General features: G+C 36.5%; 2 protein-coding genes across 2 annotated transcripts in view; both read left to right on the forward strand.

Annotated features, from left to right (window-relative positions):
- The first annotated feature begins 15 nt into the window (after nucleotides 1-15).
- Nucleotides 16-12,450, forward strand: LOC135126197 (probable cleavage and polyadenylation specificity factor subunit 2). Its single transcript, XM_064052062.1, has 7 exons — nucleotides 16-472; nucleotides 520-1,031; nucleotides 1,084-1,495; nucleotides 1,548-1,703; nucleotides 1,752-2,023; nucleotides 2,074-2,496; nucleotides 12,136-12,450. The coding sequence occupies exons 1-7, from the start codon at nucleotides 324-326 to the stop codon at nucleotides 12,411-12,413; spliced, it is 2,202 nt and encodes a 733-aa protein (XP_063908132.1). The 5' UTR covers nucleotides 16-323; the 3' UTR covers nucleotides 12,414-12,450.
- Nucleotides 12,451-12,790: 340 nt separating this feature from the next.
- Nucleotides 12,791-13,774, forward strand: part of LOC135126198 (ETS-like protein pointed) — a 239,400-nt gene continuing 238,416 nt past the window's right edge. Inside the window, exon 1 of the mRNA XM_064052063.1 lies at nucleotides 12,791-12,935. The gene's annotated coding sequence lies outside the window, so the exon portion shown is untranslated. The remainder of the gene's footprint in view (nucleotides 12,936-13,774) is intronic.

A 13,774-nucleotide genomic window follows, 5' to 3' on the forward strand; every position in this document is an offset into this window, starting at 1 on the left:
AACGCGAAAATCACTACTTTGTCAGAAAAATTAGTAAAATAAAAACTCGCACGCTGTGTATGATTTTTGTAACTTGAACGAGGGTGTTAGAAGTTTAATTAAGTTGAATTTGTGTCCATTTCGAGCGCGGTATAATTATTAATTACACTTGATACTTGAGTTGGCATTCGTGCTACTGCAACAAATTCCCCAAAACCCGAAACTCCCCAAGAATCAGCGATTCGGCATCTACCAAAAAGGATGCGTTTTAAACCAATCCTTTAAGGATTTTCCGACTTCTGGCCCTAATAACATACATGATCTAACTACGCAAAGCACACAGCATGACTTCCATTATTAAATTGCAAGCCCTGTCGGGGGCCATGGACGAGTCGCCCCCTTGCTACGTCCTCCAAGTCGACGAAGTTCGAATCCTTTTAGACTGCGGCTGGGACGAACATTTCGATATGGAAATCATCAAAGAACTGAGACGGTAAACCTAACCTCAATCGTGACCCCGTTACTGACCTTTGGTTGCAGACATGTCCACACTATAGACGCTGTTCTGTTGTCGTACCCCGACGTGTCCCACTTGGGGGCTCTGCCCTTCGCTATCGGCAAGTTGGGTTTGAACTGCCCCATCTACGCCACCATCCCGGTGTACAAAATGGGGCAAATGTTCATGTACGACTTGTACCAGTCTCACCATAACATGGAAGACTTTGATTTGTTTTCGCTGGATGACGTGGACGCGACGTTCGAGAAAATCATCCAGTTGAAGTACAACCAGAGTGTACCTTTGAAGGGTAAAGGGTATGGGTTGACCATCACGCCTTTACCGGCTGGACACATGATTGGTGGGACTATTTGGAAAATTATGAAAGTTGGTGAAGAGGATATCATTTACGCGAACGATTTTAACCACAAAAAAGAGAGACACTTGAATGGGTGCGAACTGGAGAAGTTGCAACGACCGTCTCTTTTTATTATTGATGCTTTTAATGCGACGTACCAGCAAGCGAGGCGACGGGCAAGAGACGAAAAATTGATGAGTAATAATTTGACAGAGTTTCCATCGCACAAAATTAATTCAAAAAATTGTAGCTAACATTTTACAGACTTTGAGGAACAACGGGAACGTTTTAGTGGCCGTGGACACCGCTGGTCGGGTTTTAGAGTTAGCACACATGTTGGACCAACTATGGAGGAATAAAGAATCAGGGCTTTTGGCTTATTCTTTAGCTTTGTTGAATAATGTTAGTTATAATGTGGTTGAGTTTGCCAAGTCGCAGATCGAGTGGATGAGCGATAAGTTGATGAGGAGCTTCGAGGGGGCCCGCAATAACCCCTTCCAGTTTAAACATTTACAACTGTGTCATAGTTTACTCGAGTTACAGAAAGTCCCGAGCCCTAAGGTGGTTCTAGCGAGTTCGGCCGACATGGAAAGCGGGTTTTCTCGAGAGTTGTTTTTGCAGTGGTGCTCCAACCCCAGTAACAGCATCATTATCACATCCAGGTAACCCGATTTAGGGATTTTTGTGTCTGAGTTGTACCAACTGAGTTTCAAGGACGTCGCCAGGAACGCTGGCGAGAGATTTAATTGATAATGGGGGCAACAGACAGATTGATTTGATTGTGAAGCGGCGGGTGAAACTAGAAGGTAGCGAACTGGAGGAGTACCAAAAGAACCAAAGAGACAGACGCGACGAAAACGCCAACAAAGAGTAAGTACTGGTTTATGTTGGTGGAAAATAAATATCCCTATTGTTCAGCGAGGAGTCCGACTCCGACGACGACATCGAAATGAGTGTGATCTCAAAAGGCCGACACGACATAGTAATCAAACAGGAGGGCAAACAATCCGGCGGATTCTTCAAAGTTACTAAAAAACAATACCCGATTTACCCCTTCCAGGAAGAAAAAATCAAGTGTGACGAATACGGCGAAATCATCCGACCGGAAGACTACAAACTGGCGGAGGTCGTGCCAGAAGCCGAAGACAACAAAGAAAACGTAGTGATAAAAAAGGAAGAGGAAGATATTCGTAATATTAATCAAACTTAAAATTTCAAAAAAATACAAGTTGTTTTGTAGCTGAGGTGACTGAAGCGCCCTCTAAGTGTATCGTACTTAGCAGAACTGTCCAAGTCAACTGTCAAGTCCAGTATATAGATTTCGAAGGTCGCTCCGACGGGGAGTCCTTGATGAAGATTTTGTCTCAGTTGAGGCCCCGGAGGGTTGTTATTGTACGTGGGTCGCCTGAAAGCACAGCCACTATTCAGAATCACTGTCAGGAAAATATCGACGCGAGGGTGTTCGCCCCAAATCGGGGCGAAGTGGTGGATGCCACCACGGAGACGCACATTTATCAAGTGAGGTTGACGGACGCTTTGGTGTCTCAGCTGAACTTCCAGAAGGCGAAAGACGCCGAAGTGGCGTGGGTTAATGCCGAGATTGTGGTGAGGAAGGGGCAGTTGGACGCGAAGAGGATGAACGTGGATAATGAGCCCATGGATGGTAAGGGGGACAAAGAAAATAAGCAAAAAATTTTAACTGTCATTCCAAAAGTGTATTTTGGAGGGGTGTGGTTGGTAGTATTTTGTTTGAAATGTCAAAATAGTGTGATTTGGTGGTTGTGGTATGACCAATATGACTGGTTTGAAGCGAAGTTAAATGGCTAAAATGGGTTCTGGTTTTATGATGAAATGGGTGAGACTAAATTAACTAGTTCTTCATAAATGCACTTGTAAAAAAGTCTTTAAACACATCTGGTGATTTTTGTTATAAAACTAAACAAACCAAACCATGGCAAGTGACATTTAGTTCAAGTTTTTGAAAAATTATAAAAAAAATTAGAATCAATTAAATTAAAATTTTGTTGGGTTAATACCGAGATTGTGGTTGGACGCTAGGAGGATGAACGTAACGAACAAAGAATTTTCTTTGACTGTCATTCCAAAAGTGTAGTATGTAGTGTCTTTTGGAGGAGTGTGGTAGGTATTTTGTTTGAAATGTCAAAATAGTGTGATTTTGGTACGACCAACATAACTGGTTTGAAGTGAAGTTAAATGGCTAAAATGGGTTCTGGTTTTAAGGTCAAATGGGTGAGACTGAATTAATGAGTTCTTCATAAATGCGCTTGTAAAAACTCTTTAAAACACATCTGGTGATTTTTGTTATAAAACTAAAACAACCAAACCATGACAAGTGACATTTATTAGGAGTTCAAGTTTTTGAAAAATATTAAACAATTTAGAATCAATTAAATTAAAATTTTGTTGGGTTAATACCGAGATTCTGGTTGGACGCTAGGAGGATGAACGTAGATAATGAGCAAATAATTTTCTTTAACTGTCATTCCAAAAGTGTAGTGCAGGGTCATCAAAATTGATTGAGGCAGTTGGTACCCCTGTTTTTGTCGTGAAGTTTGTCAACCTTATGACAGATTTGTTTAAGGTTATATGGCAATGAATTCAGTGGCGTGACAAAAATTAGAAACTTCAAATCTGACAACTAATGTTTTTACCAAAAAAAAAAAGTCGAAAAAAGACGCCACTGAGTTTTGAAATTTGAAACTTGAAACTTCAAATCTGACAGCTAATATTTTAATACAACTTAATAAACCAAATTATTCAAGTTCAGGTTCACCAACTCTCTCAATCAATTTTGATGACTCTGTAGTGTCTTTTGGAGGGGCGTGGTTGGTATTTTGTTTGAAATGTCAAAATAGTGTGATTTTGGTATGACCAACATAACTGGTTTGAAGTGAAGTTAAATGGCTAAAATGGGTTCTGGTTTTAAGGTCAAATGGGTGAGACTGAACTAATGAGTTCTTCATAAATGCACTTGTAAAAACTCTTTAAACACATCTGGTGATTTTTGTTATAAAACTAAACCAACCAAACCATACAAGTGACATTTATTAGGAGTTCAAATTTTTGGAAAATATTAAAAAATTTAGAATCAATTCAATTAAAATTTTGTTGGGTTAATACCGAGATTCTGGTTGGACGCTAGGAGGATTAACGTAGATAATGAGCAAATAATTTTCTTTAACTGTCATTCCAAAAGTGTAGTACAGGGTCATCAAAATTGATTGAGACAGTTGGTACCCCTGTTTTTGTCGTGAAGTTTGTCAACCTTATGACAGATTTGTTTCAGGTTATATGGCAATGAATTCAGTACCGTGACAAAAATTAGAAACTTCAAATCTGACAACTAATGTTTTTACCAAAAAAAAAGTTGAAAAAAGACGCCACTGAATTTTGAAATTTGAAACTTGAAACTTCAAATCTGACAGCTAATATTTCTATACAACTTAATAAACCAAATTATTCAAGTTCAGGTTTACCAACTCTCTCAATCAATTTTGATGACTCTGTAGTGTCTTTTGGAGGGGTGTGGTTGGTATTTTGTTTGAAATGTCAAAATAGTGTGATTTTGGTATGACCAACATAACTGGTTTGAAGTGAAGTTAAATGGCTAAAATGGGTTCTGGTTTTATGGTGAAATGGGTGAGATTAAATTAACGAGTTCTTCATAAATGCACTTGTAAAAAAACTCTTTAAACACATCTGGTGATTTTTGTTATAAAACTAAACCAACTAAACCAGACAAGTGACATTTAGGAGTTCAAGTTTTTGAAAAATATTAAAAAATTTAGAATCAATTAAATTAAAATTTTGTTAGGTTAATACCGAGATTCTGGTTGGACGCTAGGAGGATGAACGTAGATAATGAGCAAATAATTTTCTTTAACTGTCATTCCAAAAGTGTAGTACAGGGTCATCAAAATTGATTGAGACAGTTGGTACCCCTGTTTTTGTCGTGAAGTTTGTCAACCTTAGGACAGATTTGTTTAAGGTTATATGGCAATGAATTCAGTGGCGTGACAAAAATTAGAAACTTCAAATCTGACAACTAATGTTTTTACCAAAAAAAAAGTCGAAAAAAGACGCCACTGAGTTTTGAAATTTGAAACTTGAAACTTCAAATCTGACAGCTAATATTTCTATACAACTTAATAAACCAAATTATTCAAGTTCAGGTTTACCAACTCTCTCAATCAATTTTGATGACTCTGTAGTGTCTTTTGGAGGGGTGTGGTTGGTATTTTGTTTGAAATATCAAAATAGTGTGATTTTGGTATGACCAACATAACTGGTTTGAAGTGAAGTTAAATGGCTAAAATGTGTTCTGGTTTTAAGGTCAAATGGGTGAGACTGAATTAATGAGTTCTTCATAAATGCACTTGTAAAAACTCTTTAAACACATCTGGTGATTTTTGTTATAAAACTAAAACAACCAAACCATGACAAGTGACATTTATTAGGAGTTCAAATTTTCGGAAAATATTAAAAAATTTAGAATCAATTAAATTAAAATTTTGTTGGGTTAATACCGAGATTCTGGTTGGACGCTAGGAGGATGAACGTAGATAATGAGCAAATAATTTTCTTTAACTGTCATTCCAAAAGTGTAGTACAGGGTCATCAAAATTGATTGAGACAGTTGGTACCCCTGTTTTTGTCGTGAAGTTTGTCAACCTTATGACAGATTTGTTTAAGGTTATATGGCAATGAATTCAGTGGCGTGACAAAAATTAGAAACTTCAAATCTGACAACTAATGTTTTTACCAAAAAAAAAGTCGAAAAAAGACGCCACTGAGTTTTGAAATTTGAAACTTGAAACTTCAAATCTGACAGCTAATATTTCTATACAACTTAATAAACCAAATTATTCAAGTTCAGGTTCACCAACTCTCTCAATCAATTTTGATGACTCTGTAGTGTCTTTTGGAGGGGTGTGGTTGGTATTTTGTTTGAAATGTCAAAATAGTGTGATTTTGGTATGACCAACATAACTGGTTTGAAGTGAAGTTAAATGGCTAAAATGGGTTCTGGTTTTAAGGTCAAATGGGTGAGACTGAATTAATGAGTTCTTCATAAATGCGCTTGTAAAAACTCTTTAAACACATCTGGTGATTTTTGTTATAAAACTAAACCAACTAAACCATGACAAGTGACATTTATTAGGAGTTCAAATTTTTGGAAAATATTAAAAAATTTAGAATCAGTTAAATTAAAATTTTGTTGGGTTAATACCGAGATTCTGGTTGGACGCTAGGAGGATGAACGTAGATAATGAGCAAATAATTTTCTTTAACTGTCATTCCAAAAGTGTAGTACAGGGTCATCAAAATTGATTGAGACAGTTGGTACCCCTGTTTTTGTCGTGAAGTTTGTCAACCTTATGACAGATTTGTTTAAGGTTATATGGCAATGAATTCAGTGGCGTGACAAAAATTAGAAACTTCAAATCTGACAACTAATGTTTTTACCAAAAAAAAAAGTCGAAAAAAGACGCCACTGAGTTTTGAAATTTGAAACTTGAAACTTCAAATCTGACAGCTAATATTTCTGTACAACTTAATAAACCAAATTATTCAAGTTCAGGTTTACCAACTCTCTCAATCAATTTTGATGACTCTGTAGTGTCTTTTGGAGGGGTGTGGTTGGTATTTTGTTTGAAATGTCAAAATAGTGTGATTTTGGTATGACCAACATAACTGGTTTGAAGTGAAGTTAAATGGCTAAAATGGGTTCTGGTTTTAAGGTCAAATGGGTGAGACTGAATTAATGAGTTCTTCATAAATGCGCTTGTAAAAACTCTTTAAACACATCTGGTGATTTTTGTTATAAAACTAAACCAACCAAACCATGACAAGTGACATTTATTAGGAGTTCAAATTTTCGGAAAATATTAAAAAATTTAGAATCAATTAAATTAAAATTTTGTTGGGTTAATACCGAGATTCTGGTTGGACGCTAGGAGGATGAACGTAGATAATGAGCAAATAATTTTCTTTAACTGTCATTCCAAAAGTGTAGTACAGGGTCATCAAAATTGATTGAGACAGTTGGTACCCCTGTTTTTGTCGTGAAGTTTGTCAACCTTATGACAGATTTGTTTCAGGTTATATGGCAATGAATTCAGTGGCGTGACAAAAATTAGAAACTTCAAACCTGACAACTAATGTTTTTGCCAAAAAAAAAGTCGAAAAAAGACGCCACTGAGTTTTGAAATTTGAAACTTGAAACTTCAAATCTGACAGCTAATATTTCTATACAACTTAATAAACCAAATTATTCAAGTTCAGGTTTACCAACTCTCTCAATCAATTTTGATGACTCTGTAGTGTCTTTTGGAGGGGTGTGGTTGGTATTTTGTTTGAAATGTCAAAATAGTGTGATTTTGGTATGACCAACATAACTGGTTTGAAGTGAAGTTAAATGGCTAAAATGGGTTCTGGTTTTAAGGTCAAATGGGTGAGACTGAATTAATGAGTTCTTCATAAATGCGCTTGTAAAAACTCTTTAAACACATCTGGTGATTTTTGTTATAAAACCAAACCAACTAAACCATGACAAGTGACATTTATTAGAAGTTCAAATTTTCGGAAAATATTAAAAAATTCAGAATCAATTAAATTAAAATTTTGTTGGGTTAATACCGAGATTCTGGTTGGACGCTAGGAGGATGAACGTAGATAATGAGCAAATCATTTTCTTTAACTGTCATTCCAAAAGTGTAGTACAGGGTCATCAAAATTGATTGAGTGAGTTGCCATATAACCTTATGACAGATTTGTTTAAGGTTATATGGCAATGAATTCAGTGCCGTGACAAAAATTAGAAACTTCAAATCTGACAACTAATGTTTTTACCAAAAAAAAAAGTCGAAAAAAGACGCCACTGAGTTTTGAAATTTGAAACTTGAAACTTCAAATCTGACAGCTAATATTTCTATACAACTTAATAAACCAAATTATTCAAGTTCAGGTTTACCAACTCTCTCAATCCAAAGACTTCAAATATATATAGACTGGCTGTCACCCTAAATTCTATTGTATTTCGTGAAGCAGTTCTGTCAACAGAAATCGCCGCCATTGCTGTTACTTTTCTGTCACTAATAACACCGCAACAACCCATACCCATAACCTATTTCTTTCTTATGTATCACTTTCAGTTGTGACGTGGATGTGATCACAGTTTATTGGGTTCTTTTGATCGTGTTTCCGTGCATTAAGTTTCAGCAATTATAGTATTGTTGAAATTTATTAGTTTGTGTGTGTATGGTGTGCAAACTCACTATTCATATGAAGTCGATTGTATACGATTTTAAACTTCCCGCGGTTTCGGTCACATCCAAAATGGCGACCGGTTAGCTTCAGCTTTTTCGTTCTATCGCCGGTCTATATATATTTGAAGTCTTTGTCTCAATCAATTTTGATGACTCTGTAGTGTCTTTTGGAGGGGTGTGGTTGGTATTTTGTTTGAAATGTCAAAATAGTGTGATTTTGGTATGACCAACATAACTGGTTTGAAGTGAAGTGAAATGGCTAAAATGGGTTCTGGTTTTAAGGTCAAACGGGTGAGACTGAATTAATGAGTTCTTCATAAATGCGCTTGTAAAAACTCTTTAAACACATCTGGTGATTTTTGTTATAAAACTAAACCAACCAAACCATGACAAGTGACATTTATTAGGAGTTCAAATTTTCGGAAAATATTAAAAAATTTAGAATCAATTAAATTAAAATTTTGTTGGGTTAATACCGAGATTCTGGTTGGACGCTAGGAGGATGAACGTAGATAATGAGCAAATAATTTTCTTTAACTGTCATTCCAAAAGTGTAGTACAGGGTCATCAAAATTGATTGAGAGAGTTGGTACCCCTGTTTTTGTCGTGAAGTTTGTCAACCTTATGACAGATTTGTTTAAGATTATATGGCAATGAATTCAGTGGCGTGACAAAAATTAGAAACTTCAAATCTGACAACTAATATTTTTACCAAAAAAAAAAGTCGAAAAAAGACGCCACTGAGTTTTGAAATTTGAAACTTGAAACTTCAAATCTGACAGCTAATATTTCTATACAACTTAATAAACCAAATTATTCAAGTTCAGGTTTACCAACTCTCTCAATCAATTTTGATGACTCTGTAGTGTCTTTTGGAGGGGTGTGGTTGGTATTTTGTTTGAAATGTCAAAATAGTGTGATTTTGGTATGACCAACATAACTGGTTTGAAGTGAAGTTAAATGGCTAAAATGGGTTTTGGTTTTATGGTGAAATGGGTGAGACTAGATGAACGAGTTCTTGATAAATGCACTTGAAAAAACTCTTTAAACACATCTGGTGATTTTTGTTATAAAACTAAACCAACTAAACCATACCCAGTGACATTTAGGAGTTCAAGTTTTTTAAAAATATTAAAAATTTTTAAATCAATTAAAATAAAATTTTGTTGGGTTAATACCGAGATTGTGGTTGCACGCTAGGAGGATGAACGTAGATAATGAACAAATAATTTTCTTTAACTGTCATTCCAAAAGCGTATTAGTGTCTTTTGGAGGGGTGTGGTTGGTATTTTGTTTGAAATGTCAAAATAGTGTGATTCTGGTATGACCAATATAACTGGTTTAAAGTGAAGTTAAATGGCTAAAATGGATTCTGGTTTTATGGGGAAATGGGTGAGACTAAATTAACGAGTTCTTCATAAATGCACTCGTAAAAAACTCTTTAAACACATCTGGTGATTTTTGTTATAAAACTAAACCAACTAAATCATGGCAAGTGACATTTAGGAGTTCAAGTTTTTGAAAAATATTAAACAATTTAGAATCAATTAAATTAAAATTTTGTTGGGTTAATACCGAGATTCTGGTTGGACGCTAGGAGGATGAACGTAGATAATGAGCAAATAATTTTCTTTAACTGTCATTCCAAAAGTGTAGTACAGGGTCATCAAAATTGATTGAGACAGTTGGTACCCCTGTTTTTGTCGTGAAGTTTGTCAACCTTATGACAGATTTGTTTAAGGTTATATGGCAATGAATTCAGTGGCGTGACAAAAATTAGAAACTTCAAATCTGACAAACAATGTTTTTACCAAAAAAAAAAGTCGAAAAAAGACGCCACTGAGTTTTGAAATTTGAAACTTGAAACTTCAAATCTGACAGCTAATATTTCTATACAACTTAATAAACCAAATTATTCAAGTTCAGGTTTACCAACTCTCTCAATCAATTTTGATGACTCTGTAGTGTCTTTTGGAGGGGTGTGGTTGGTATTTTGTTTGAAATGTCAAAATAGTGTGATTTTGGTATGACCAACATAACTGGTTTGAAGTGAAGTTAAATGGCTAAAATGGGTTCTGGTTTTAAGGTCAAATGGGTGAGACTGAATTAATGAGTTCTTCATAAATGCGCTTGTAAAAACTCTTTAAACACATCTGGTGATTTTTGTTATAAAACTAAACCAACCAAACCATGACAAGTGACATTTATTAGGAGTTCAAATTTTCGGAAAATATTAAAAAATTTAGAATCAATTAAATTAAAATTTTGTTGGGTTAATACCGAGATTCTGGTTGGACGCTAGGAGGATGAACGTAGATAATGAGCAAATAATTTTCTTTAACTGTCATTCCAAAAGTAGTACAGGGTCATCAAAATTGATTGAGAGAGTTGGTACCCCTGTTTTTGTCGTGAAGTTTGTCAACCTTATGACAGATTTGTTTCAGGTTATATGGCAATGAATTCAGTGGCGTGACAAAAATTAGAAACTTCAAACCTGACAACTAATGTTTTTGCCAAAAAAAAAAAGTCGAAAAAAGACGCCACTGAGTTTTGAAATTTGAAACTTGAAACTTCAAATCTGACAGCTAATATTTCTATACAACTTAATAAACCAAATTATTCAAGTTCAGGTTTACCAACTCTCTCAATCAATTTTGATGACTCTGTAGTGTCTTTTGGAGGGGTGTGGTTGGTATTTTGTTTGAAATGTCAAAATAGTGTGATTTTGGTATGACCAACATAACTGGTTTGAAGTGAAGTTAAATGGCTAAAATGGGTTCTGGTTTTAAGGTCAAATGGGTGAGACTGAATTAATGAGTTCTTCATAAATGCGCTTGTAAAAACTCTTTAAACACATCTGGTGATTTTTGTTATAAAACTAAAACAACCAAACCATGACAAGTGACATTTATTAGGAGTTCAAATTTTCGGAAAATATTAAAAAATTTAGAATCCATTAAATTAAAATTTTGTTGGGTTAATACCGAGATTCTGGTTGGACGCTAGGAGGATGAATGTAGATAATGAGCAAATAATTTTCTTTAACTGTCATTGCAAAAGTGTATTAGTGTCTTTTGTAGGGGTGTGGTTGGTATTTTGTTTGAAATGTCAAAATAGTGTGATTCTGGTATGACCAATATGACTAGTTTAAAGTGAAGTTAAATGGCTAAAATGGGTACTGGTTTTATAGTGAACCAAGACCTATAAGGTTATATGGCCATCATAAAAGTAGTTGACCGCAAATAAATACCCCCTTTGTGTGGTTCGAACTAAGCTTACCGGTTGGCAATAAATCATCTTCTAAACATTTCTTGCTCATATTTAACAGGGCCGGCTTTCAAAGCGAGTGGTTATTTCGGAATCCTCAGCGGCTGCAGGTAGTAAAGAAATAGTGGAGTGGTGGATTTTCATATTTAGTGAAAGCCGCCCCCGAACGAAACCACAAGAGCCGGTCGAGCTGCAGTGGACACGCTATTTACGACCCTAAAACCTTTTCTATTGTAAACAACTTAACTTCGACACAATGGGATGATTTTATGATGGCCATATAACCTTATAACTTGGTTCACTATATGTGAAATGGGTGAGACTAAATTAACGAGTTCTTCGTATTTGTAAAAAACTCGTTAAAAAGATCTGGGGATTTTTGTTATAAAACTAAACTAAAGCAAGTGACTTTTAGTTAAAAAATTTGAAAAATTTAAAAAAATTAGAATTAAATAAATTAAAATTGTGTTCAAATTCGTCAACAAACATCAAACATGTGTCACTAAAAAGAGGGCACAATTAATTGTCTGACGTAAAAGCATGATGTCATTTTTGAATGACGTTTGTTTTTAAATTTGTATTCTAATTTAGTCTACTTTTAATAAACGATTGAATCGGTTCTTGGAAATCTGCAATCTGGTGTTTAAAATGCTGGAACACATTTGAATACTCTTTCAATCGCGCGCCTGATTTCTTGAAATTGGCGGTGACCTTGACGACTACAAACAACTGTTAACTTGTTTTAGTGGACGAGGAAGACTCGAAAATCCTTACTCTGGAGCCCTACCCCACCACCATCCCCCACGAGACGGTCTTCGTCAACGAGCTGAAACTCTCCGAGTTCAAGCAAGTTTTGGCCAAGAGCAACATAACCTCTGAATTTTCAGGGGGCGTCCTGTGGTGTTGTAACGGTACTCTGGCCATCCGGAGGGTGGAGTCGGGCCGGGTGATCCTCGAGGGCTGCATTTCCGAAGACTACTACCGCGTGAAAGAACTCCTCTACGAACAATACGCAGTACTATGAATGTATTTTATTTTTTATAAAAAAATTTTGTATCATTGTTGGTTGTTTGTTTTTTCCCGTGCTTTACTACCGAATCACGTTTTACGACCATTGTTTACTCCCGCCCCTCCAGCCGCAGCGACTTAAGTCAACCCATCTGTCAAATGTGACATTTATTGGACAATAATACCGCGATAAATCGGCCGGCTCCCGATGACGTCACCTTCCAGCGCCCAGCGAAAAATTGCGGTTTGGATTTTTCGAACAATGATTGGGATTAAAAGGGACCCAAACAGGCTAATATTAGCAGCCGAGGCGTCGGCGGGCCAATGACAGCGCCGCCCTCCCCACCCTTACTCAATTCATTCAGTTATCTTTTCGCTGAGCATCATCGGCTATCTCTTTTTACTTGTGTACAGTAGATGGTACAGAAAGTGTGGTGTCGTTGTGTTTTCTGTTTTCTTGTGTTTTTCTCGTGGAAAGAGCGTGCGAAAAGCCAGCGGAAAAGTACGCAGCGTGGATTCGGGGTCCATTGAGGCGAAAGTAAGTCGGGCCGGCGGGGGCGGGCGGCGGCGGTCAAAGAGCACCGCCAGCACTTATATTTGCGAAGTCGGGAAATGCGAGAGGGTGTCATTCTACGCTGTTGCGAGGATCCGCGATAAGTGATAAGAGAAAGGGACGGAGATAGTGGGATTTTCGTGGAACGAGGAGTGTGTCGATGGGATTTGTTTGATTGAGCGCCAAAAATCGATTGTTTTACCTGTGGTGATTGATATCGATGGTAAACTTCCAAGAATACCACTTGACGATCAAACGACACTTTATTGGTGTTGTCGTTATTGTAATTATTCAAATTTCCAAATACTAACGAGTGGATAAGTACATCACAGTGCATATTTAATGTCCAATTAAAAGTGCATGCCCAAAAGCGTACACACACACACTCGATTTGTTATTTAAATTATTCCGATTTAGGAATGAGGGGCCTTGCACACAAAGGACCCCCCGACCGTGAACCAATCGCGATTAGTGCACCTGCATTCAATGCACACAGGTTACCGGGGCGAAATCCGAGAGGGTTGCCCCCTTTCCACTGACTGATCCGCTAAAAACGGGAACTCTATTCATTGTTGCCACTCTTCGAGTATCTCCGGAATAAAAATGTGTTAATTATTATGTCATCACGTTGCATCAAGTGTATCACCACAATGTGTTTACTTTTACACTTCTGGAATTAAAACCGCGATCGATCCAAATTTGATTTTTCCGCATTTTTTTTACGTGACAAATCGTGATGATTGATAGATACAGTTGTTCGGGAGGTCGGACCTACCTGCGACGTCACGACTTGATTGTATAAATAGGCCAAAGGTGCTACACGG

Source organism: Zophobas morio, unplaced genomic scaffold (genome assembly GCF_036711695.1).
Source record: "Zophobas morio isolate AGI-343-1 ecotype UQ-CSIRO unplaced genomic scaffold, CSIRO_AGI_Zmor_V1 ptg000010l, whole genome shotgun sequence".
Classification (NCBI taxonomy): Eukaryota; Metazoa; Arthropoda; class Insecta; order Coleoptera; family Tenebrionidae; genus Zophobas; species Zophobas morio.

What these genes read in the sequence shown, in the direction of transcription:
- LOC135126197 (XM_064052062.1), top strand. Translation starts at nt 324, where the DNA reads ATGACTTCCATTATTAAATTGCAAGCCCTGTCGGGGGCCATGGACGAG. An exon ending in GACGAAAACGCCAACAAAGA is followed by an intron (nt 1,704 to 1,751) that starts GTAAGTACTGGT and finishes CCTATTGTTCAG; the next exon opens with CGAGGAGTCCGACTCCGACG. An exon ending in AAAGGAAGAGGAAGATATTC is followed by an intron (nt 2,024 to 2,073) that starts GTAATATTAATC and finishes GTTGTTTTGTAG; the next exon opens with CTGAGGTGACTGAAGCGCCC.